At 44.5% G+C, this 25,831-nt stretch overlaps 2 protein-coding genes and 1 long non-coding RNA gene across 5 annotated transcripts; 2 read left to right on the top strand and 1 right to left on the bottom strand.

Moving 5' to 3' along the window:
• The first annotated feature begins 10,951 nt into the window (after positions 1 to 10,951).
• Positions 10,952 to 12,787, top strand: C1GALT1C1 (C1GALT1 specific chaperone 1). Of its 2 annotated transcripts, none has more exons than XM_075162369.1 (2): positions 10,952 to 11,009; positions 11,586 to 12,787. In XM_075162369.1, exon 2 carries the CDS (start codon positions 11,591 to 11,593, stop codon positions 12,545 to 12,547), a length of 957 nt encoding a protein of 318 aa, XP_075018470.1. In that variant the 5' UTR covers positions 10,952 to 11,009; positions 11,586 to 11,590; the 3' UTR covers positions 12,548 to 12,787. The 2 variants fall into 2 exon arrangements, with proteins under 2 accessions (XP_075018470.1, XP_075018471.1); XM_075162370.1 differs by lacking the exon at positions 10,952 to 11,009 and adding an exon at positions 11,358 to 11,483.
• Positions 12,788 to 15,820: 3,033 nt separating this feature from the next.
• Positions 15,821 to 22,394, bottom strand: MCTS1 (MCTS1 re-initiation and release factor). Of its 2 annotated transcripts, XM_075162367.1 has the most exons (6): positions 22,240 to 22,389; positions 21,309 to 21,461; positions 20,473 to 20,570; positions 19,274 to 19,407; positions 18,203 to 18,270; positions 15,821 to 16,045 (listed from the first exon to the last, which is right to left on the bottom strand). In XM_075162367.1, exons 1-6 carry the CDS (start codon positions 22,248 to 22,250, stop codon positions 15,964 to 15,966), a joined length of 546 nt encoding a protein of 181 aa, XP_075018468.1. In that variant the 5' UTR covers positions 22,251 to 22,389; the 3' UTR covers positions 15,821 to 15,963. The 2 variants fall into 2 exon arrangements, with proteins under 2 accessions (XP_075018468.1, XP_075018469.1); XM_075162368.1 differs by lacking the exons at positions 15,821 to 16,045; positions 18,203 to 18,270 and adding an exon at positions 18,334 to 18,646 and having other exon boundaries at positions 19,241 to 19,407; positions 22,240 to 22,394.
• A 121-nt stretch (positions 22,395 to 22,515) lies between these two features.
• On the top strand, positions 22,516 to 24,864 carry LOC142087773 (uncharacterized). The gene is made up of 2 exons (XR_012675589.1): positions 22,516 to 22,896; positions 22,985 to 24,864. It is a non-coding gene; the product is annotated as an uncharacterized LOC142087773 (long non-coding RNA).
• Positions 24,865 to 25,831: the final 967 nt, after the last annotated feature.

The following is a 25,831-nucleotide window of genomic DNA, read 5'->3' as shown; positions in this document are numbered from 1 at the left end:
TCATCTGCAAACTTGCTGAGGGTGCACTTGATCCCACTGTCTATGTCATTAATGAAGATATTAAATAGTACCAGTCCCAATACGGACCCCTGAGGGACACCACTCGTCACCGATCTCCATCTGGACATTGAGCCATTGACCACCACCCTCTGGATGCGACCATCCAACCAATTCCTCACCCACCGGACAGTCCACCCATCAAATCCATACCTCTCCAGTTTAGAGAGAAGGATGTTGTGGGGGGGACCGTGTCAAAGGCCTTACAGAGGTCCAGATAGATGACATCTGTAGCCCTTCCCATGTCCACTGATGTAGTCACTCCATTGTAGAAGGCCACTAGGTTGGTCAGGCAGGACTTGCCCTTGGTGAAGCCATGCTGGCTGTCTCAAATCACCTCCCTGTCCTCCATGTGCCTTAGCATAGCTTCCAGGAGGATCTGCTCCATGATCTTCCCAGGCACAGAGGTGAGACTGACTGGCCTGCAGTTCCCCGGGTCTTCCTCTTTTCCCTTTTTAAAAATGGGGGTTATGTTTCCCCTTTTTCAGTCAGTGGGAACTTCACCGGACTGCCATGACTTCTCAAAGATGATGGATAGTGGCTTAGCAACTTCATCGGCCAGTTCCTTCAGGACCCGCGGATGATCTCGTCGGGTCCCATGGACTTGAGCACCTTCAGGTTCCTTAGATAGTCTCGAACCTGATCTTCTCCTACAGTGGGCAGCTCTTCATTCTCCCAGTCCCTGCCTTTGCCTTCTGCGGCTTGGGCGGTGAGGCTCGCGCACTTGCTGGTGAAGACCGAGGCAAAAAAGTCATTGAGTACCTCTGCCTTCTCCGTATATGGGCCTAGCAAACAGACTTTCTGTTTGCTTTAGAGATCCTACAAAAATTTATAGCAGGGAGAAGCGAGGCCACCCATCCTACAGAGAAGCATTTCCATTAATCAGAATTATAGGGCCACCACTGACAAATATAGCAAATCTGTTAGCAGAAAGTTAGGTGACCTTGAGGGGAACATCCCCTTCTAAGAAACTTGTGCCCATAAGACTCAAAATTAGTGGGGTTAAAAGGCCTCACAGGTTTTTGTGTCCTTGGTCACTTCCTTTGAGCCAAGTCCTGCATGGTGATGAAGCACAGAGCACATCAAGTTCCATGAAACTCACTGTCCTGTTCTTGTCGATTTCAGTAATTTCTTAGAACTGTTATTTTTTAGTGTTTATAATCTTGCAGGAACCCTGGGCATAGGGCTGAAGGGACCTCACGGATGACCGAATCCAGCCTCCTTTCCTTGAAATTCTACCATATAATCCCACTCACAAGACTTGCAAATTCAGGCTTTAAACTAGCAAGGTAGCTTGTTCCCAGTGCTCTATGGATATGGCTTTTCAACATAGTGCCCTGATGCTTAACTGGTTCTGCTGCGTTTTTAGCAAGTTTTATATAATACTTACTCTCTTTACAGCTCTACCTGCAAAGTACTTCAAAAGATTCTCTGTTAAGACTACCACAGTAAACCTGCTGACTCCATAATACAAATTCAAAGTAATTCCAGGTCAAACCTTTAATCAAAGAGACCTCTCTAAGCTTCTTCTCCCCCTTATTAAAGAGATTTACAAAACCGTGAAGGAGGTTGGAGAGTTAATGATGTGCCATTTAAAAAGGCTCCATTAAGATTTGGGTATTTTTATCTTTTAGAAAAAAAGCATTTGCAGATTATAACTCTAAGGAGACAATTATAGGAGCATTCTGAGAGTCTTTTCACTTGATCTATAAGGGGGAGAAATGGTACAGCAGAGTATAGGAAAGAAAATACACTGCCTAAGCCTTTTTCTTGAATAGGATCCTAACTAGCCATGTTGCAGCTGCAGTGAAGTGTCTTATGTTCCTGTGATTTATTACTATAAGGCCACATCATCTGCCAAAGCGTGCTTGTAAGAAATTAAATGGGTTCCAAAGGAAACATTAGAATAAGACAGATTTTAGATTTGCATTTTTACCCTGATTAGTGTCTGTGAAGCTCCTTTGAAAACTTTTCTATCAAACACAAATACAAAATTATTGCCAAATGCAGACTGAACTTGGGAAGGATTCAGGAAGGAAGCCCGGTTACCCACAGAAAGGGATGAAGAGATGTTTACAGGAGTGAGAATGCAGAACGGTACTGAAAGAGAAAGGAAGTGGCAATCTTCCAACATGCTGCGCCTTGGACCAAATTGCTTTCTGTCTAACATGATGAGCTGTTCACAGGCCTGAGTTATGCCGTTACCCTTTTAGCTCAACCTTGGACACTAAGCTTCAAATCAAATGTAAGTAACAAATTAAGGGCTTGATCCTGCACTCCAACTTCCCCTTCACTTCAATTTGAGGAGGAGGAGCGGTATCAAGATCTGTATTAATGTTGATCATGGTGGTATTCCTGATGGACTTCCAATCAGAAAAATCACCAGAGAAGAAAACTCCCACAATTAGCCTAGCTACTGCTGACAGACAGTTTGGGATGATAGCAGAAAATGAAGCAGCAATATTTCCACTGATCCCAACAGCATCCGTGAACCTCAGAGTCAGTCTTTCAAGACGTTCGTTTGCATACGACCATTTCTGCCAACTTGTATCGATTTCTCAATTTCAAAAGGAAAGAAATTCAACCTCACAGTATTTGTTCATAGTGGTAAGGCTCTGCTCTGTTGTCCTGCTGTAATTCAGGAAAACTGAGTACAACTGTAAAGAAGTCCCAATACTTCCATCAGAAAGACCTTGGGAACATACAATATGAGTCTATTGCACTTTTTTATTTGTCATTAAAGCATGGAAAGAGGCAAAACAAAATACAAATACATGAAAAAGGAAAAATGTGTAATAATCTAAACAGATTGGCAAGCTGTAACACAGGGTATTCTGTCATGAATGCTCAGAAGTTTACTAATACCAACAGGCCAAACAAGTCAGTATCAACTTGACTCAAGTTGTATAAAACACCAAAACACTAGCAGTGAGAAAGGACTGACATCTTGCTAGCCTAAAGAGGTGACTTGATTTTCAGGTATGTCAGGAAGTTGCTCCTGGCAAATGACTGTTGTCCCAGATAACATGCATTCTGTAGAATAATTGCTACCTTTAGTTTTCTAGGACAGGAATCAAAAAGCACAAATAGTTGCCATGAGACACTGGGAACAAAGCAGCTTTGGTAGTTAACACCACAGAGGAAAATTCTCCCCTGAGTTTATATAGTCTTCAGAGCGAATGTAAAAAATCCCAGGGAATAATCAGTGCATGAACAGCAGGAAATACGTGGCTAATCATGAAAAGAGAAGGGTTTTTTGAACTGGGTCTTCCCAGCTTTATCTGCATTCCTCCTAGAGAAGTTTTGCAGAGCTTCTACAAGGGATTATTTCTGATTTTGGATTTGCAATAGCAGTTGTAACCAACACCACCTCCCTACAAGCCATGAATACCTCCATCCACATTCAAGGAGCACGAGTTACACCTCGTTACCTCAATACCTTAATCCATTTGCTTTAGCATCAACCTATAGAAGGATGACCCGTAACTGTTCAGTCTTCTACCTGCTTCCTTTTCTCATTTCATGGTCAAAACAAGCACTTCACCTAAACTACTGCAAATTTCCTTGGGGAGATAGGATCACATTATGATGAAGCCCATCAGATTTGTTTTAGAATTATAAAATGTCAGGATCAGCCCATAAGAATCCTTCCAAGTGTATGGCGTAGTTCTCTTCCTATACATTATTTCTACAATCCCATTCCAATTACCATGTTCCAAAGCCTTTTCCTCATGCAGAGAAGCCAGGTAACACATGAGAACCCATTGAAAACATTTCTGACAGTTTCTTTGACAGATGTTCAAGACACGCTGTTGACAGTGTATTTTTTAACTGCTTAGAATTAATAATTCAGCACTGAGAATCTTCTAACTTTGTTCTGATCAGGAAAAATCATGTTCAACTATGAGATGACTAGTATCATTAGAATTCTATTTCAGAGAACTGCTGTTAAGTGATAATTTTGCTCTTCAAATTAGGAGAGAGGATTAATAATTAAATCCAAAGACCTAGTTATATATTTTGGTGGGTTTGTTTCCTAATAGAAAGAATGACTTGAGCAGAAATCCATTAAAATTTTTAGTATTCCCATGCTAGTCTGATTCTAAGCTTTTCCATTAAGTAGCACAGTCATAATGGCATTAAACCACTTAAGCAGCAAAAACAGCACATAATTATCACTTTTAATTCAATCTTTCAGCATGTGAATAGATACTGTACATCACTGATAATTCACACTCCTAAAGAGATTTTTCTGTTCCTTCAGAGCAGCTTCCCAGCCTCTTGTACCGATATAACTGACCCAAACACGTATAATTTTTTTCTCAAGAAAAATTCCTCAGAATAATAAGATAGCAAAATTAATCCCAGATGAAAGAAGGTGTAACAATCATTTATTCTGCTTTATTCTTACCTTAAGGTAGATATTTAGATATGAGGTGGGAATTAGGGCACCATTATCCATGTATCAGTATATCAGCATTTGAAACTATGACTGTACTCTCAGAATTATGAGCACGTTAGATATTGCACACATTTAAAAAAAAAAAAAATCCCACATAGAGAGTATAAAGTACATGGAAGCTCTATAGAAATGAGGGGAGAACAGAGAAGACTATGCAGCACGTAGCATCCCCACCCTGGCCCCTCAACAGACCCCACGGCATTTACCACCTGGGACCTCTTTCCCTTGGCAATTAGGAAGCGTGACATCTTATCTGTACCTGCTGCCCCAAGCAGCAGTGACAATGGCTTGCTCCCTGCCATCAAGGGACTGCTGGGAGGTGCAGCTGGTGTGAACAGAACCGATACTCACTTCGCACCACCGCCATCCTCAGTGCCAGCACTGCCGGGAGCCAGGAGCAACACTGAGCATTGTAGGGTCGGGGATCCCCAGGTGCCTTTCTCCTGGTGCTCCCTCCCATATGATTAAGCCTCTGGCACACTGTAGATACTACCATAGTGCTAAAGAGCAGTGGCACCTTTGCATTTTTGTATACGTTAAAGGGATCCGAAACGGCCAATGAACGGCAGAGCGCAGGAGCGCTGTGGTTTAGCTGTTGACAGCAGTGCCTCTGCTAAAGGCTGCAGCGCAGTAGCTGCAGTAACAGAGGGCTGTGCAAGTCAGGAGTCTAAACACAGCCCACCATTTACAAACCAAACCGAAAGAAACCAGACAGCACGCTAGGACTGGCCGAGCTGAGCCCCTGTGAGACAATGTCAACATCTGTTTGAAAGAGAGAGGCTAAAATCTGACACAGCGACTGATCTCAAATGCAGCAATAGCAGATCCTACGCGCTCACCTCTTTTGCCTGCAGTCTATGCTACTCCTGCTCACACACGTACGCCATTAGCACTGCTTACATCCCTGCTTCACCAGAAAGCATAAAGCTTCTATATCTGATCACAGTGCCAGAGTGACAGCATCCCCTCCTACACAGAACAAGCTCGCTCTCTCATGGGTTCTCAGCTAGCAGGTAAAGATGAAGCAGTTCTTTCCCCACCCCGGGACCAGGCATATAACGTTTGTGGCACATCTCTCTGCTAAATCACAGATTTACAGCTGCAGTACAGGGCTTTGAGTTGCTGCTCTAACCTCGTTGATAATTCCAGTTTGTTGCAAATACGTATCTAGCAGACATTTTTGTTTTGCCTCTGCGCATACAGCTTGGGAGTCTCCTATTTCAACATCAATATAGAAAAGCAAATGTCTGCTTGGAGAACCTAATACTTCAAAACCTCAATTTCTTTGGTGAAATGAAGAGATGTCAACATTTGGTACAGGAAAGCATCTCATGGAAGCTACTGACATTCAGGCCTGTCAAATGCTCTACTATTTCCATCCTTCCTCTTCCTCCTCGTCCCTTAGTGGGCTAACGTCAACAGAACTTCACAGATCTTTCCGTCTAGTAACAATAACTATTTACTCACCATAACCCTTTTTACAATAAATACCGTGCCAGAAGTTTTTGTGTATCTCCAGGTTGCAGGTAACCAAACTGACGCAATGTCTAAAGAAGATTTCCTCAGACAGTGGACCAGAACTCCTGTAAACCAAAACACAAACCTAGTCCTGTGCTCGGGCTCCACAAACTGTCCGTAAATCATTTCAAGGCAGCGCCTGAAGAGCAAGGTTCCCCTTCTGGGTTGCCTGTGTGCCACAGGGCTGTCTTTGTCACTGCTGCTCGCAATGGTGCTTCTTACCTATGCAATCTGAGCCTGAAAACCGTAATTTGAGATCGTAATTTTCTGCAGAGGCCCTTTTTCAAATAACCTCAGACTGACAAAAGCAAGCTCCTTAAAGATGAAGCAAAATCACTTCATCACTGTTTCATGCATTTTATTTTAAAGGACTGTTAAGAACCCATTCTTTCTGATAGAATTCTATTTTCATCTGCACTTTTCTTTTTCCTTTGGGAGCTTGCAGAATAAGATTTCTCTCTCTCTGCCTTTTTTTTTTCCTGTCTGTTTCTATTTGATCAATGATGATTCTTTATTTCCTATGCTTCTAAGAGAGTTGACATTAAAATGTCTAGTTCCTATTCTTTTTCTGTTGTATTTGTGCATCAGAGCCATTCACAATGATGTCAGCTCAGCTCTGGGCATTGTCTCTGCTAGTTCAATTCCAGCTGAATTGCTGGAGCTAGCAGGACATTAGAATTCACTTGATTGATTTAGCATACCCAGAGAATAAGATGGGTTTTGCATTCAGCTACACACATTAAAAATGGAAGAAATTATAAAGCAGTCCAAAGTTGGTAAGTTCTTTTGGAGTCACACATCTTTTCCTTCTCATATATCTTCCTGTGCTTGAGGGCACCATTTAAATAGTGGCTATTTCAATGCCAAGCCCTTCCTTGACAGTGCTCATGGATGAGAGAGGAGAGAAAAGTGATTTAAAACTATTGTTTAACATAGTTAATCAATTTAACAGATTTCAAGGCTAAAAGGTCATATTATGCATTATCTCCTATAAAATGTGGGCTATACAATTTCATTCTGTAATTCCAGCTTTTTGTCCAACAATTGGAGAGAATGCTTTTTCAGAAGTAAATACTTCAACCCGAGTTTTGAAATTAGTATTAAAACTGTAACACTATCTCTCTTGTTGACTCTAAAACTTTCTTCCTTTGTCCAGTGCCTACCCCTGTGACAAGGTCTGTGTCATACGCGGCTGTGCACACTTGCTCAAGATGCATGTGACCTACGAAGAATCCATGTCTTTCCAGATTCCAGACTTTTGAGTGTGAAACTGAAGTGAAGAAGAGGATGCAGGGCAAAGTTTTCAGAAGAGGGGGCTAAAGTTTGGCTCCAGAATCCATCCTCCTCCAAAAGAAATGCTGAGCTGAGCAGCTCCCTGGGAAGTGAATGAAGAAATCTGGCTTTACCTACCTGCGAACTAGAATCTCCACCTCACTATTTTATGACTTTAGAACAGGGATTCTCAAACCTTTTCCAAAAATAGGATTGAATGAAACAATGGAAGTATTAGGCATGTAACAAAACACTAATAGTTGGCCTCTTCATAAAAGCTCTTTTCCTGCACTGTCTCTGTTGGCTTCAATGGGAGTTCAGCTATTCAAGATGAGAGTTTGCAATCTTCAGACCATAACCACACTTGACCCCCTCTTCTGATGGAGTCAGATGGACGGGTTAGAACTTTGAGTGTTTTCCAGTAGCTTCAGCATTATAAATATACGGGTGATGTGACAACAAAGTCAGCTGTCCCAGTTCAACCATACCTTTGCATTTCTGATAATTTCAACAGTATCTTCTGATCAGGGGTTCTTTCTATACAGCATATAGCTCAACTGCTGTTTTAACTGCCCAGAAACGTCTGCAATAGCTCACCTCTAGCTTCGGTTACCCATTCTGAATGTTACTGCGCTGCTCCAGCCCAGCCGCTCTGCTGCACGCTTAGGTAACAGGGAGACAGATGAGTGCTTCCAAGAGACAGTCATTTGTGATCATTAACAAGCAGTCACTGTAAAAGATGACAACTCATGTGTCAGCTGTAACGTTTCGCATTAATTGGAACGAAGTTCCTATCAAATATGTTTTGATAATAGCCAATGTCTCATGGACATTTTGGACCACACAATGAGAACATAATGTTTGATGTCTTTCCCTGGAGGCAAGGAAGAGCATTGGAAGGCAAAGTAGCTGCAGCCAGCAAGGAAAGACAAACAGAACACAGCAGGGGATCAGCTCTCTGTCAAGACAAGCAACAGCCACGGAGCTCTTCAGCTCTGTCAGCAGTTTAGATCCTGGCACAGGTCTGGAGGTTTCAAAAGCTGCTATTGTTTGAGAGTGTGGTAGAGATACCACGAATGGTCAGTAGCAAGTAAGGGGTGAAGCTGCGGGTAAAGAACATCTCAATGGACAGCAAGTCAGCACTCAAAGCTGACATCCGGCCAATATTCTGTGTGCATACATGACTACGTGTTCTAATACAAGACTAAAGCACAGCCATTTGCGGTGATCTTAGAGGAGCCAGCTCTTCTGGTTCATTTCTACCGTGTGACTCAGCATCTCCCTTGGCTTTTCTCCTTAACTTCCATCTTAGGGCTGGCCCTTCCTTGGCTATGACATTTGACTGGTTCCCAGCCTATGGCGGAATGACTTCCAACACTTACCTCCCGCAGTTCTTAAAAACAGTTTCTTGTAGTAATTTGAGGTGGATAGTTTCCAGGAGTACGTGTGTCTAAATGAGCTCTAATATAAAAATAGCTGTTGTGAGATCTTACGCATTATTATGCCATTTTAGTCCTTTTAATGCCAAGCAACAAGCAACGCCAAGAAGCCAGAAGAGTCTCTTCAGGTTTATAACATGCTTTACATGCTGCTTAAACGTTCTCTTCACTGATCTGCTGCTGGATAAAAGCAACATTGAAAATACATTAAAGTGACAGTCAAGATGTGTAGCTACATTAGTCACTCTGTCAGAGCCTTGGAAAGAACCTCAGTGAAGTCAAGCAGGAAAACAATTTGTTGAAGCATCAGCTGAAGCAGTGAGTCGCAACTCATTCAAATCTCTCTAAAGTACATGATCAAGCAACTGCTGAAGGCCCGAAAGCCACCATTGATTCTGCAAATAGGAGATATGTAACACAAACTTTAAACTGACCTCCAGTCTCTGGTATGCGATAACAACCCGAGAGTCCACCTATTTATCCCTTAAAAGCAGCCAGATGGGAAAAGACAGGGTGAGTGATGTTCCCTTAGTGTAGTAAAGAACTGCCCAAACATACAAACTGACAATATTTTTCTATCACGGTGAGTAATTAGGGTTTAGTTCCACTGAATGGAGCCATCCTGGACATACACTGATCCAAGCAAAATCACTGTTTTGTAACATTTTTACCTGAACCACAGGCAATGGTTCCCCAGGCCCAGAAGAGTCAAGCAATCGATGTTCTTTTGATATTTTCGCCAAAGATAACACCATTAAGCTTTGATGTCTACAGTATAGCCACAAGGCTAAAAAAAAAAAAACTTACCTGAATAACTGAGGCTTCTGGGGAACCCAGCCAGACACCAGAGAATCCAGAGCAGCTCAGCTGTACATTGACTTAAATAAAACCCACTAAGTTCAGCCAACCAAGGCACATCTTACAATACAGGGAAAACCTATATAGGAGTTTATCCTAACCCTTATGTTGGCCTAAGGGTACACTACAGTCAGCTAATAAAGAGATAAAACATGTAAAACCTTTTTTTTTCTCCAAGAGGCTGGTGGAAAAAAGGGAGCAAACTATTGTTCAGTGTTGCTCATTCAAATCAGATGTCAATTGTCAGCTCTTGCAAGATGATGTGTAGAAAGCCATTCTGACACACTTCTTTCCATCTGGAGCTCAGGAATAATTATCACTAAAGGAAAGGAAAAGGTGTGTTAGTAGAAAAATGTTTTGGCTTTACTCTTTAAATATTAACTAATCTTGTGTGTGAGTTGTGCTCTATGCCAGAGGAAAGGAAAACACGTGAAATGTACTATACTTCAGCACAGTTTATGGTATCGGTCTGGACATTTAGGGCAGGGTATCCAACCGGCGTCAGCAGATTTGATCCTGGATATGGTTTAAGGCCGGTTCTGCCTTTCCTTCGCCATCCTGTCCCCATTCACCTTCTGATTTAAAAGCAGGGGGTTTGCGCTAGGAACCGAAACCGCTTTCCCGGTTAGGTCCCGAAGCGAGAGGCGCGGATCAATGCAGCGACCGAGGCGGTACCCGGCCCGCGCCAGCGCGGGCAGGGCGCAGCAGCAGCGGGGCAGCGGCACCCGCCGCCGCAGCCCGCGGCTCTCCCCCACAGCCCCAGCTCGGAGGCGCCCTCCGGGACCCCGGGCCGGCTCTCCACCGGGGAGAAGCCGCAAGCGCCCCTTCCCCGCAAGATGGCAGGGCTGCCCCGCCACGCCGGCTGCTCCTCCGCCGGCCCGGCCACCGCCCGTCGAGCCTCTGCCTGAAGGCGGACCGGCAGCGCACGGCCCCGCTTCTGCGCACCACCAGGGCACCGAGGCAGCCTCGCCCTGGCCGAGGCTGCTCTCCTCACGCGTCCGGCAAGCCAGCCTCCCTGGCGGGACCCGCCGCGCCCCCCTGCCCCACCGGCCCTGAGGGGCCGCCGCCGTGAAGGCAACGCGCGGGGAGAGGCCGCCACAGGGGGGGAGGCGAGGCGGGGGCAGGACACCGTGAGGGCAGGGCGGGTCAGGCGGGCAGCGGGGCTCGCTGTCCCGCGGGCGAGGGCGCAGGGCGGCGGGGACCGGGGACCGGGACCGGGGACCGGGCGTGCTCTGCGAGACGGCGTCCGCGCCGACAGGAGGCGCCTCCGCACCAGCGAGCGGGCGGCGCCTAGAAGGGCCGCGCGCGCCGCTTCCGGCGGGGAAAAGGAAGGGGCGGTGGGGCGGGGCGGCGCTTCCGGGGCGGGGTGCGGTGTCCCGGCGCGGGCGGCCCCGGCGGCAGCGGTAAGCAGCGGGCGGGCCCTGTCAGCGGGGCCGCGCGGGGGAAGGGGAGACGGGAGCGGGTCCTGCCGCGCTCGGGGTCACGGCACCGGTCGCAGCGGCTGTAAGGCTCCCCCGGTGCTCCGGGAGTCTCGGGGGACTGCGGGGGGCGGCCCCGGCCGCCTTAGCGGCGGTCGCGGGCAGGGTCCCGGAGCGCGGCGGGGAGCGGGACCGACGGGGCTCTGCCTCCGCGAGGGCCCCCCCGGAGAACCGCCGCAGCGCCCGAGCCGGTGCCGCGGCGTCTCGGATGCTCCGGGAGGGCGGGCGGGCTGCGGGGCCGGCGCAGAGCGGCGGCGGGGCGGGGGCCGCGTGGTCACGGCGGTAGGGCCGGTCCGGGGTAGCAGCCCCCTCCCGCGGGGGTCTGTCGTACCGTTAGCAGTGACGAGAGCCGAGAGCTTCCTTTTTGCCAGCTCGCTCTCAGCAGCCTTGTCCTGACGTGTAAGCAGCTGGGTTTAGAAATTGGAGAACGTGTTAAAACGACACGGAATCTGCTGTAGTAAACTCAGTCCTGTCAGTTCTTACCCTCTGTCTCCTTTCTAGGAAAAATGATTTCTGAAAGCAGCTCCTTCGTGAAGGGTCTGGTGCTCGGGGGAGCCTTCTGCATGTTGGTCACGCTCCTCGGACATATTAAGGTGGGCCACGGGACTAAAGCACATCACCACGAGCATCATCACATCCAGGCTCCCAACAAAGAAGATGTCTTAAACCTTTCGGAAGGTGAACGCATGGAGCTTAGTAAAAGTATCCGCGTTTATTGTATCATCCTTGTGAAACCGAAAGATCTGGGGCACTGGGCTGCAGTGAAAGAGACGTGGAGCAAGCACTGCGACAAGGTGGAGTTCTACAGCTCTGAAAACGTCAAAGTGTTTGATTCTGTAGCCCTCAACACAAATGATATGTGGATGATGATGAGAAAAGCTTACAAGATAACGTATGAACGCTATAAAGATGAATTCAACTGGTTCTTCCTTGCGTATCCAACAACGTTTGCTATTATTGAAAATCTCAAGTATTTCTTACTGAAAAAAGATGCCTCGCAGCCTTTTTATATAGGCCATACTGTGAAATCTGGTGACCTTGAGTATGTAGATGGTGAGGGAGGAATCGTCTTAAGCATTGAATCACTAAGACGACTCTCCCGTGTTCTTGAAGACTCTGACAAGTGTCCAGAGCAGGGAGGTATGATTTGGAAACTTGCTGAGGATAAACAGCTGGCAATCTGCCTGAAGTATACTGGAGTGTTTGCCGAAAACGCGGAAGATTCAGAAGGAAAAGACGTCTTTAACACTAAATCAGTCGGTGCTCTCATTAAGGAGGCAATGTCTACTCACCCTCAGCAGGTGGTGGACGGCTGCTGCTCCGACATGGCCATCACGTTCAGTGGGCTGGCCCCGAACCACATGCACGTGATGATGTTCGGTGTTTACAGGCTGAGGCCCTACGGCCACACGTACAATGATGCGCTTGTCTTCCTTCCGCCTGCAGGCTCAGACAATGACTGACGTCTCCTCAGAGAACACCTGGAACCACGGAGTCAGCTCTTCTCATGACACGTTTGTACTGACAGATTCGATTTTTGTATCTGGTGGTACTGGTGTACAATTTTTTTTTTTTTGCACATTGAGGTTTGGTAAAGCTCTTAATTTTAAAAGTGGAAGGAGAACTTTTTTCTACATCTTTTATACAGAAATGCTTCTGGCTTTTGACAGTGCTGGAATGAAATGATAAAGAAGTTGTTAATGTTTATGATAAAAGGAAATTAAGTTTATATGGGGGGTTTGTACATGTAAATATTTATTAATGAAAACACAAATGAACTTTAGTCTACTGTTACAAATATATTTTTGCAAGACTTCGATTCTTTCAATTCTTCCAGGCATTTCTAGAATGTCTTTATATCTTTCTAAGATGTACCAATAAAACTGACTACAGATTCAGTCTCAAAGACTAACTTTAAGCTATTTCCTTTACACTAAACTACACAACAGCTTGAGCTATGCTGTTTATTCAGCACCTAGCTTGCTTCCTGCTAAAGCGATGAGTAATATTACGCGACCTTTGGACTGCTGGTTTTAAACAGACAAAAGAAACAGAGAACTGTGTTTGAATAAGTATTAACATGGTCAGGGAGCCTGTTAACACAAGAGTAATGGCTCCTTTAAAATTTCACTTCATAGATATTAGAATAAAGGTTCAGTATTATTTTCACTCCAGTGAGTGGTGCTAATAGTATTTACAAGGAAGAAGTTGGATAACTGTCAATAGAAATGTAGTGTAGATATACAGATATTTTTAACACCAAGACGCAGTAAGAGCAACACGTGCTTGCACGCCCAGCCTTTCTTTGAATATTCTGCAAGACAGGTTACGTGCACAACAAAGGAATATGCAGTACTCCCCAATACTGGTTTGTGGAGGGGAGTTGTGTGGTGGGTTTTGGTTTTGTGTTGGTTTTTTGTTTTGTTTTACAACTGAGTGCACTTGAAATCAGTTTTATACAAGTTACCAAGTCTTGCTCCCTTCCAGTCACAGCAAGTGGGAATAAACAGCACTTCAATATTTACTCCATTTAGAATTCGCTGACCTGACCTGGATGTTCCAAGACTTAAGGAAGGTACTACATCTATCTGCTACACCTCGTACCAACAAAGCCTGTGATAGTCCTACAATATCCGTAAAAGACCTGAAAAGATAGTATGTTATCTCACCTTTCTTTAACAGACCATTTGTAATATCTCATCCTATCCGGAGCTGCAAGGGGGCAGGTGGGGAAGCGAAACAGCTGCTTCGGAGCTGATGAGAATATCCACATCTTTTTTGTTTTAACCATCAGGTCCTTCATTTTTGGCAAGAGTGGTAAGACAACAGCTCAGACCCCCAAGCAGGCTACCACAGCTCAGCTGTTTCAGAAAGCGCATCTTGTCTTACCTTTTGCACGTTCTCCTCCTCCATGTCAGAGCTCAGCTGACATAGACAAACATGTACATGATTGCTGCTAAAACCTAGATAAAACTTAAGTTTGTATTTTTGATGATGTTTTGTTAAATTGGTATACAAATCAATTGAAGCATGATTTAACTCGTATCTTCTTACAGAATCATTTTTAAAAGGTTAGATCCACAGCTGGGAATACTCTGACAAAACCAGGTGAAGAAAGTAAAATATTGATTTCAGTGGTGTTTCTGATATTACAGGCAGTCTGACCCCACTGCAACAACAGCAGTCACAGGGCAAGTCAAGGAAAAAGAATGGCAGTTAACAATTCAAACCAGAATAAATCTCCTTTATCACAGATTTGAGAGGTACTGTAACACAACAGGAGGAGACAAGATGGAAGGGGAAAAAGCAAGCCACAGAACTCAAGACTAGCTTGTTTTATGCAAAAAAGAACCACTGAAGCACAAAGTGATTCCCCACAGCACTAACAAGAAATTAGTACATCTATTGCAGAGTCTTTTAGATGCATAAAAATGTCCATTAGCATTCTGAAGGGAAAGTCTGAGGTTTGACCAAATTTTTTTCTGCAACACTGCTGTAATAATCACTTTAACTTTTGTCTTCCTACATCAATAAATAGTTTCAGATTTACCCTGTCATTTTCAAAAGTACGATCTTTTAAATCTCTCCTGTTAAATTATTTACAAGTAGCACGTTAGCTAACGCATTCCATCTTCCATGTCTTAATTTGACTTTAGAATCAGATGGAGGACACCTCTGCCACTATCTTCGGTAAAGGTCCCAGAGTGGGGAAACCAAACATGCAGAACAACACCGAGACAAGGCACTTGCATACAAAGTTACCTTCTGCCATTATAAAATACAAGTGTTAGAATAGAGACTTGAAATATTAATAAATGCTTCCAGAGACAGAGTTATCAGTGGTAGACCTTAAAGTTTCCTTAGTTTATTAAATGATTCCATGGCACAGGCTGTTTTCCATAGGCAGAGCTTTGGATATGCAGTCGCTGAACAGAGTAGGGTTATCCAGACAAACACACAGTGCTCTTCAACCTGTTCTGTAGATGCACACATGTGGCAGTGTGCACAAGCCAAGATCTCCTTTGAAGTCCCACCTGAAGAAGCTGCTCCTGGCTACACTGATAACCATGTTTTGCTATCATGCCTTTGTTAAACAGTGATTTTGTTTCTGCTCCTAAAATAAGGCGGCAAACAGGGAGTAGAGCATCAGGCACCAAGTTGGCACACACTCCATTTGGAGTATGCCCACCGTTAACTATAAACTCCACTATAAGGAGAGCGATATCAAACAGTGCTGGCAGGTAGAAATTTGAACATATGTATATTCTTCAGATATGAACTAGCATAAAGGAATTTCTAGTCCACATAGCAGTTTAAGTTCATAAATCCTATACAGATAAATGCATATTAAAAAGAGAAAATCCTTAAGTAAAATACTGAAGTTAATGCTGTTAATAAATTAAGTTAAAAAATAAATGTAAAAAAAAATTATTTCTCCACATTCAAGAAACAGGTAGACTAACAAGATGTTAATCAGAAGAAAAAAATCTGAAATGTTTCAGAGGTTTTATAAACCGTATTAATTATATTTCACATAGGCTTTATATTACTCTTTTAGAAGAGCATAAAAATGTAAACATTTCTTGGCTTTTTCCTCTTTTTTGTTTGAAATAGTCTACTCACAGTCCATGCAGGATCTTTCCATCAGATCACTTCAGTCACTGAAGACTTGGGTTTACGACAAAACAAAAGAACCGTAATAAGAAGAAATCTAGAAAACTATTGTAGCCTAACAGTACTTTCGCATTCACTTGATTTATTTAGCATAGCCACAGAACAAAATAATTTGTACATTCAGTCACATTAAAAACAAGGAATTACAGAGCAGTCCACATTTAATCTAAGTGCATTCCTTTGGAGTAACACAGTTCCTTTTGTTTCACTTGTACGTCTTCATATGCCAAAGGCCATCATTCAAATAGTGGATATTTTCGATACCAATCCCTTTGTTGACCTTCTCACTGTAGAAGGAGGAAAAAGGTACAGAAGTATTAGCTAGGTTTAATATTTGAGCAGTACAAAATACAATATTTAAAGTAGAAAATGCAACATTTGTCAACTGGAAGGGGAGAAGCTATCATGCACGGAGTCATACTCTTCAACAGCAGGTGGACAAAAAATAATATTTGTTATTACATGTACCCACATTGCTGAATGATAAGAGGACAACATTTGCATTCCACATTTTATCAACAACCCTCCACAATATTTTTAACGACTACTTTTTGGGAGGCAGTTCTTCAGACAACAATTCTGCTACTTTTCCTAATTTTAGCATTTCTCTATCAAAGTAGCACAGTACAGTAAGTGACTCTCCCCCTCCCACCACAGGAGGCAGTGTAACATGGCTGGAACGTGGAATTTGACAAGTTCTGGTTCCAAGTGTGCCACTGACACAATCAAATGCAGGTGAGCTGCTTTGCTGCTAGTTGCCAGACATCTCCTCACTTAATAAAGAATTATGAATACTAAATTTATGTGCCAAGGACTTGCAGTATGTTACAGACATACTATCCTTCTGTATCTCTTGAGTCAAGTCATCTTCTTAAAATGACTGTTTTGTGTGTCTGCATTGGATTTGTGTTTATCTTTTTTCCAGTACATTATTCCATGGAGAAATCTAGTTTTGTCACAATAAACAAGACAAATCTCATCACTCCAGGACAGAACAAGTTTCATTCTCCTGGAGAATATAACTTACTCTATTAACACTAAGTATTCCATTACTTACACAATTTGTCCAAAAGTAATCAGGAAGGAAAATACTGCTATGTTAATTGCATTAAGACATCACATATCATAATCACACCGAGTGACTGAAATCATACTGTTCCACAATTTTCTGGTTTAAACAGTACCACACAAAAAAGCATGCTTATGGGCTGCGCAGACCAGTATCATTTTGTTTTCCTCTCCAGTTCATGTTGCTTCTCACAGGAACAGGATATTCAGCTGCAAGGCTGCTGAATTTGAAGTTAGGATTAGGATTAGGTAATCTTGGTTTGCAGTGATCACAGCAGATCAGTGCAGATGTAGGACTTGGACAAAAGTAGCTATTCTTTCCACCTACTCTTGGAGTCTTTTGAAGGCACTACAATGAATCCTGAGGAAAATAAATCCTCAACAGCTACAGCAGGTCCAAATCCAGGTTGCTCCAGTCCCACTCTATCCCTGTCCTCTGTAACACATTCCCACCTCTCTCCCCTGTGCTACCATTACAACTTAGGACAGCAGAGTGACCCAGTGCAGAAGATGATCCTGCTGAGAATTATATCTCCACAAGAGAGTGACTAGTTTTCATCAAAACCAGCTTCCTCACCCACACAAGTGCCAGACAGGGCTGGAATCAATGCAGCCCAAACCTGCTGGGTGCATCTTACATCCTGCTGCAAGACATTATAGAACTTGAAATGACAAAGTGGTTTAGCTACTTATAATTTAACACTATCTGAATGCTAAGAACAACTAACACCCATTTCCATTTTTTGTCTTTTTTCCTTCTCGAATAGTTTTCAGTTGATGTTTATCCCCTGAACAGACCTCTACGTTTCACAAGAAGCTCAGCTAAGCTAGTAAGAACATCAAGCAGGAGTGCTGCATGTGGGTACAAGGTAAAGAAAAAGAGAAGGCCACAGAGGAAAGCCCAGCTGGTCAACCAAGTACCACCAGGACTTTAGTCTCTGCTGTCGCTGCAGACAAAAATCACTTGAACGTTTTCAACCCCCTCAAATCCGAATTACATCTCTTGCCCAGCCCAGGTAGTAAGTACTCTATACAAATATTTCTGTGTTTAGCAAGATCTTTGAGAAAGTATGATCAGAAAGCAAGAAATACTAATATTCAGCGGTAGTGCTAGTATTATGCGTCTTAAAATCCGTATTCTCACGAAAAGAACTATTTTGATTCCATTTGGTAAACAAGTAAGTAGGGAAGATATTCCCTGCCTCCTCTTCTTTCCCTGAATATTAATCAACAAAATGAAATCTTAAAAAATTCTGTACTTGAATGACATATGCTGCAACAGTGATGCAGTGACCTTGACAGTGGTGCTTATATTCCAAACTAACATAGGAATAATGACGTGGGACAGGTTATATTTCAATTTTTAAAACACTTACATGTCCTCAGCTGACATCTTCATTACTCCCACACATAATGCATGTTGTTTTCCCTCTGCCATTATTGCCTACAAATTACCACTAAGGAAAACAGATTTTTTTAAAACTATTTCAGAAAAGTAAAAGCAATATGAGCAAACGACTTTCCAAAAAGTTTCAAAATCCCGTGCTGAACTTTTACCCGTTTAGTAATTCTAGAGCTCTAGCTCTTAAAGATAAGCAAAACAATGCACTGCATTTAACAATTGAATCACAGTGTGTAGAACAAAGCATGTATTTATGAACTTTGCACAGCAATTACAGAAAAAGATCTCCCAGCACTACACTCCATTTCTTCCTTTGTGCCTAACACTGAGAGATGACAGCCTCACCCTTTCTGGAACAAAACTGCACATTTGTGGGGCCATTTTAGATTCCAAGGCACAGAAGAATTGAGACACAAATCTAAAAAAACAAAAGTACTGAAATCAGACGTGTCCTTTTCAAAGCTTAGCAACACGTGATGCTAACTGCTGATCTTTTCCTACAGTATCTAACTAACAACAAAAGCAGCATAGCTTGGTATTATTAATGCTGTATTTGCTCAGGGTTCCCCTCTTTTTACATATGCTAATTTCATCAGACACATAGAGCAAGTCCTAACTACAGCAAAGCTGATCCTAAACATCTTTCCAAATTCCCTAGGAACAGGAGCAAATTATTCTATAACTGAAGGAGATACACGACCGATTAAGGAGGCAGGGGATAAACTACACTGTACCTCATCTTTTTTTAGAGTTCTGCATAAAATCTCAAAGGAGCTCCACTTATCAATTAGACTAATGGAACAGCATCCCACCCAACAGCACAGCAGGAATCGTTATTTGGCTTGGGACATCACAGAAGGTAAAAAAAATTAAGAACAATTTTACAGATAACATCTGAACCTCTGCAGCTCTTTTCAGATTACTAATTATTCCATGAAATACCATTAAAAAACAAAGTAATTCAGATTACGATCAGATGAGAACACAAGAACAGAAATTTAACTCATCTCACAGCAAGCAGTAATTCATAGTTAAAGAAGGATACAACAACAGTATCAACGGCAGCAGGGTAAAGTTTTGCTCCAGGAGACGTCAGGCCAGGGCACATTATATTAGCTCCACTTAGTACAAATTTAATGGCACCTTTATCAACCTGCTGATGTGGTAGAATAAATGGGTCTAGGAGGGGAAAGATACAGTATTACAATTAATACAGTAAGATGTCAACATGAATAATTCATTATCAAGTCAGTTTAGATGGGGCAATTAGATACACAGTGCACTGCGAGGGTAGGAAGTTTGAGAAACAACTACCGGAGCTCCCGCTGGGCTGTACTGTCCCAAAAGGACACAAGTTCTCTTCTCCCAGACAACATCTTTTATCTGAGAACCAAAGGACAATCCAACACAAGGCCAATGCCTCCTGCATACTCATATACCCATATACTGAGTAACAATTTTAACAAGTTCCCCCAATGAAAACAGTCACGCAAGTGCCCACATACAAAGAGGTCTTAAATCCCTCAAATTACATGTATAACTTTGTATACGAAAAAGAAACAGTTTAACGTTAACAGGACAAAAAAGGCAAAGATGGACAAAATTCATGAAGGCTGTCAGCTCTCCAAGCCATCTTCAAACATTGAGATTTGACTGAATCACATTTTTAGGGACACCTACGCTCATCCAAATCAGAGTAACACAATCAAGCAGAAAGTGAGAACAGCAAGAAAAATAATGCAAGAGAGTAAATTGTAAAAAGTAAAAACCATGCAGCGTAAGTTCTTAGAGGAGACAAGCATACATTACATCATTAAACTCATGATTAAAGGGTATTTTTCTAGTAAGAATATACAAGTATTTGGAAGGAAGCAAAAAGGGTTTAAAGGAAGACTTGAAAGAACAAAGATAAGGACTAACAACCGGAAATTTAGATCTCTGTCCTAGGGAAACCTCTCTCAAGACTTTTTGCAGAGCTTTGCACAATTTAGTTCTTAGAAATCAAAGTTTAGATTGCTTAACACACAGCATTACAATAATTATGGGGGAAGTAATCCATATAGGCACCTGAAATAGCAAAGCAACAAGTTACAGTTGAGAAGGTATACTATACCTTTAAGATCTATTCTGGAATATATATATGCACGCAAGTAGTAAGTTCTTTTTAATTCGGTTCTACAGAAGTCCTGTGGAATCATGCACTCACCCCTCTCTCCCCACCACTACCATCCTCAGGAAACTTACATTTGTGAAGCAACCTTAGCGTCGGATAAAAAATTCCTTCTCTTTGTCTGAAGAACAGCAACTCCCCATTCACAGTGAGGATTTCTATATGTTCATGACTGCAAGATCAGAAAAAAATTATTCCAATAGCTACTTAACCCTTTTACAGTTTAAATTGAATATTTCATTTCGCAGAGCCTGGTCTATCTTGGCACCTGAGAACTAAAACAGCCAATTAGCAAGAAAATTTAAAACTAAAAATGTTATCTTTTTTTATGGCTTGCTCTTCAACACTGCCCTCCTGCACACTTCCTTCCCCTTTAAAAAAAAAGAAAAAAAAAAAGAAAAAAATCTACAGACAAACATCCAGCTGTTCATAAACCACATTTCTTTGGGGTTTTTTTAAATGCAATACAAAGAGTGGACAAGGAGAAGGAATCAGCAAAAATATACTACCCTCTATTTAAAAAAAAAGAAAATAATCCATATAATATATGGAAGCCAAAAAATAGTTTAAAAAATGCTATTGGAAGCTATCCAAACAAGTTTGAGCTTCTATATCCATAAAGCTGAATGCTTCCCTTCAACAACAGGCTGATCCCTGGAGATCCCCGAATACGTTGCACATTCACTACTAGGCAGCATTTTTGTTTTCCTCAAACATTCTACTAGCGTGCCTTCAAGAGCATGATGAGCACATGCAAACTTTCTGGTTTGGCCATAACATGGCCTATTATCTATTAAGAAATTATAGATGCTCTTCAAAAAACGCTAGGTTCATCTACTATACAAAATAAACATATAATGGAAGCAATCCTATCACCCTGGAAGCAAAGGTTAAGAGAAAAGAAACTTACCATCTCACTATTTTGACTGGGTCTTTCTTTGGCATAATTTGGTTTAGCCATGGTTCAATAACAGGAAACTGGTCTATCAGCTGATTCTTAATACCTTTAATAACCGAAGTCTTCAGCTGGATGCAGTTTGATACATTCTCCTTTTCATCAAATCTGTCAAGTGAGTGAAAGTGTTTCAGAAATGCACAATTAGTTGCCCCAAAGATGCCGTATCACAGCAGCATTCTTCAGAAATGTTTATAAATTCTCTATAGCACCTTAGCAGTACCGCATCTGTCCAACTCTGAAATCTAAGACTTCGTGAGGCTTAAATTTGTCCCCTGGGAACACTGGGCTGGGGAAAGGCAGGGAGGTTCCCACTAGTAGGCGGTCTTTGTCCCTAAACTTTCTCTACATCCATGAAACATGTTTTTAGTCTCACAAATACACCTTGGCACACAGCGTTATTTCATCTAACTCGTAGAGTAGACTTTACCGGTAACGCTAACACCCATGGCCCTGTTCGCAGGTACCTATACGAGCCCTTCACCTTTACCGCAGGCGTACGAACTGCACTTTGTACTACCCCGGAGCCCAGACAACTTAATGACTCAGCTTACTTTTTAGGTTTTTTTCTTTTAACAAGCAAGTGCCCCCGCAGCCCAGGCCAGCGCGCCCGAACGCGAAGCTGACGGCTGAGGGCGCGCCCTGCGCCCCGAGGCGGCCGCGGGGGCTGGTGGGGAGCAGGGCCGGCCCTCCCGCGCTGCCCCGACCCCAGCCCCCGCGCAGGGCCTGGCCGTGCCGGTCCCGCGGGCGCAGCGCTGAGCCCGGGCCGGCAAGGCCAAGCCCCGGGGCAGAGGGGGCGCCGGGCCTGCCCCGGCCCCCCTTCCCCCACCCTCCCGCCGCCCCCGAGCCCCGGCCTGGCGGGGGCGGCGGCTCCGGCCCCACTCACTTCTTGAACATCCTGGGGGCGGTGGGCGCCGGGCGGGCGAGGCGGGCGGGTGCCTGGGGCCGGGCGTGGGGCCGGCGGGCGGCGGCGCGGGCACCCACGGCCTCCGCGCTCCCTCACACGAGGCTCCCGGCCCACCCCTCCGCGCCAGCCGGAAGCGCCGCGCGCTTTACGGCCTGTCGCGCCGCTCCATAACAACGGAACGCGCGCAGCGTCACCAAGGCGGGCGGGGACCACAACTCCCAAGGGGGCGGCGCGGTGCCCCGGCGCATGCGCCCCGGGGCGGGGCGGCGGCAGGCGCCAGCGCGGCCCGGGAGGGCCGTCTCACGGCTCCCTGCGGCGCGACCCGGCATTGCCGTTCTCCTGCTCCGGCCTCGGAGCAGCCTGGCTGCGTCCCGAACCGCAAAGCTGCCGGGAAGGACAAACCCCGACTCTAAAACCGGTCACCTCGCACACCTCAGCTCAAAGCGCTCGAATTGAGGGAAGGCTTTGCCGGCAGCTTTCCAAGGCGCGCGTAAAAGCCTTCGTGTGTCGGAGCGCGCCCGGGCGAGGCACCTCGGCGTCCCGGCTGCCAAACCACTGCCCGCGCCAGAGCGGCTTTGTGGGGCTTCCAGCAGACCGGGGCGCTCGTCACCGGCAGACACGGCGCTGTTTTCCCAGGTAACGTATCACCTTTCCTTAAAATAAATCCTTCAGAAGAAAAAGTGCTAACTACTAACATCACGTAAACACAAAATATGTTTAACAGGAAGAAACGCAGCCGCCTCCAGACCAGGGAAGCAGAAGCTGTCCTCCCCCGGCTTCACCAGGGGACACAAGACCCTGAACAAAGGTTTGTTCCTGGTCGAACAGCGGATCCGGGAGCCGGTCAGAGGCGATGGTGCCACGTCCTGCGAGGTGGAGAAGGAGCAGAAGAAACCTGGCTCCCAGTGAAGATGTCAACGGCCAGAGAGAGAGAGGGGTTCTGGTGAAGGCGATCATGCTACACAGTGTTTATTAGAATCAAATTAGGTTTTGCTTGGTGATGGCTGCAGTAATTGTGAACATTAAAAGAAAAACGTAGATAGAGGGAATTTACCATACTGCTTTCTAACTCTTTGAAGAGCAGACATGCATCTTTTTGTTCTTTAGGCAGGTAGCTGCTACAGAGGCGGACATACGGGCGACCGCCCTATTTCTTTTTAGAGTAATGGAAATTTAACCAGTGGCATAACGGGGGGAAGGGAGGGACATAAAAAAGCAGGTCATCATTTATGCTAACTACCAAGTTCTTTTTTCCATACAAAACAAATTAATCAGCTTTGATACTGTAAGAACTAATTAAAACCTAATACTAAAGAGTTACATCAGTCATACAAAGTAAAATCAAGCCTTCACACATGGTATCATTTATTCAAATAGTGAAATACAGAGTCAGGAACAAACTAGTAACTTTTAAAAAGGACAGGAATGAACTATGGCATTATATAAATATTCAGGCATTTAACTCATGACCACCACCTCCGCCTACTTTGTAGCATCACTAAAAATACTAAGCTATAATCAAGAATTCAGTTTTAACCGAAACACAGCAACATTGCCGTCAGTGACCCCCGATAAATATGGCACATCTCACTGAAACCATCCGAACCACTCGTTTCACGCTAGCCTAACCCAGCAAAATTCGTTCCCAATTTTCACAAATGGCTTTTTTTCAACAGGAAGCTCTTACCTCCATTCTTCTGCTACCTTACAGCATCTGGACCACTGGCTCCCCTCAGGGCTGAGCTAACCCCGAGTCTGGTCTCAACATCTCCATCTCCTCTTCCAAATGCTTTTTGTTGGTGTAGCTGCAAAGACTTCAAGGCCAGCTAACTGCTTGCCCAATCTAAATTTGCCTGTACAAAGGATTTTTTAAGGAGGCTCCAAGCATCTAGACTGGAATTTTGTAATACAGCTCTCATTATTGCTGTTCAGCCTCACCACCAAAAAGCTGGAGACCTTTGCTCTGGTTGCAGTGTCACTTTTCAAATAACGGAATTTTAAAAGCATCGTACCTGTATAAGACTGACAAAGCAAGAAGCACATCCAGCAAATGGCCTTATAACCTCTCCAACTCCGAGAGAAACCGCCCTTCAGGATCATATGCTAAACAGAAAAGATTTAGAATCTCTCCCCCCGTATTTTTCAGTGGGAAAAGGGCAAAATCCATTGCACCTGGCTTCCTCCTGGGTCCTCAGCATTTAACCTTGCCTTCACCCGCTCTCCCACGTATCCCAGACCATGACTGGTCAGGGGCTGCGTATTCTGACTGACGGGCCACAGTCACTGACTCTTCCCCACCTGCACGACTGCAGGACAGGATAACCCTCCTGCTTCTCCAGGAAAAGGGACACTTATTCCTGTCTCCTCTTTTATAAATCCAATCGTTTTCACAAATCGAGAATCTGTAGAAGTTTAAGATCTCTTAGATCTCCACACCTCTTACCTAATTTGGCTTAAGCGAACGTGACAGTTACTGGGAACAGCAGAAAACTTGACAGCATAATGATATAAGTTTTATATACTTAGCAAACCTGTTTATTTCTGTTACGTCTGACTTGGAATGCTTGGGAGTTATACAACCTGTTCTAAAACCAGTCAAAAACAGACGGAAGCTTTGTTTGTGGGGTTTTTTTAACCTGAAAAAGTACTTTTCTACACATCACTGGCATTAGGTTTCAGGCCTCAGGAGCTGTCTGGCAGTTACTCAGACAGAAAACACGCTCCAGAAAAACCTCAGTAAAATTACATTCATAACTCTCCAAACCACAGTTTCTGCCAAGACAAGTTGGCGTATCTGTTTCTATCAAAGACAAGGCCAACGGCCTTCCCCTGAGGAGCTCTGCTGTCAGGAAGGCAGGTGTAAGCTCTCGGCTGAAGTCCTTGGAGAATCTCTTCTGGAACAAAACCTCATCGCTCGTTTTGTTACTTTTTCTGCAGCTATTTCTCCACAGTGATTGAATCCTAACAGCGCTCTTGGAGAGTTCACGTTTCCTTTGGTAATAGATACATCAGCGTCAAAAAAGAGCCACTAACCGTCCACCATTTCGATTTTTTCTTCCAAACATTTAAAAAACAAACCCAAAAAAACCGAAACACCACCCTAGCCTTAGCCCGAGGCAAGTCCATATATACTAAAATCACATGAAAAAGTTGACGCTAAATGATTGTTTATAAATAAACGTAAGAAAACTCATTTCCAGAATAAGCCAAGAGGCCGAGGCCTTCCCCCTGCCCGCAGCGCCGGCCCCCAGCCCGCGTTCCAAGGGAACCCGGTCCTGTTCCACCGTTACCTCAGCCGGAAGGCCGCGCGGCAAGCGAAAAGCAGGACTTCGGCTTCCCACGCGTCCCTGCGGGGTCTGCCCGCCGCACCGGCACCGACCCGCCCCGGCAGGAGGCCGCAGGCCGGGCTGAGGGGCCGCGGAGCCGCCCCCGTGCTGAGGGCGGGGCGGGACCGCGCCCGCCGGCGGAGGGGACCCCCCACCCCTCCCCGCTACGGGGCGCGACGAGGGACAAGCCCAGCGCCCCCCGCCCGCCCGCCCGCCGAGCCCCGCCCCCTCCGCGCTCCCGCCAC

The sequence above is a fragment of the Calonectris borealis genome, chromosome 13, assembly GCF_964195595.1.
Source record: "Calonectris borealis chromosome 13, bCalBor7.hap1.2, whole genome shotgun sequence".
In the NCBI taxonomy this organism is placed as follows: Eukaryota; Metazoa; Chordata; class Aves; order Procellariiformes; family Procellariidae; genus Calonectris; species Calonectris borealis.
The sequence above is the reverse complement of the archived record's forward strand: the minus strand, read 5'-3'. Positions and strand labels throughout refer to the sequence as shown.

What these genes read in the sequence shown, in the direction of transcription:
- C1GALT1C1 (XM_075162369.1), top strand. Translation starts at nt 11,591, where the DNA reads ATGATTTCTGAAAGCAGCTCCTTCGTGAAGGGTCTGGTGCTCGGGGGA.
- MCTS1 (XM_075162367.1), bottom strand. An exon ending in CCAGTCAAAATAGTGAGATG is followed by an intron (nt 20,571 to 21,308) that starts GTAAGTTTCTTT and finishes CTGATCTTGCAG; the next exon opens with TCATGAACATATAGAAATCC. An exon ending in GCTAAGGTTGCTTCACAAAT is followed by an intron (nt 19,408 to 20,472) that starts GTAAGTTTCCTG and finishes TTCCCCTCCTAG; the next exon opens with ACCCATTTATTCTACCACAT.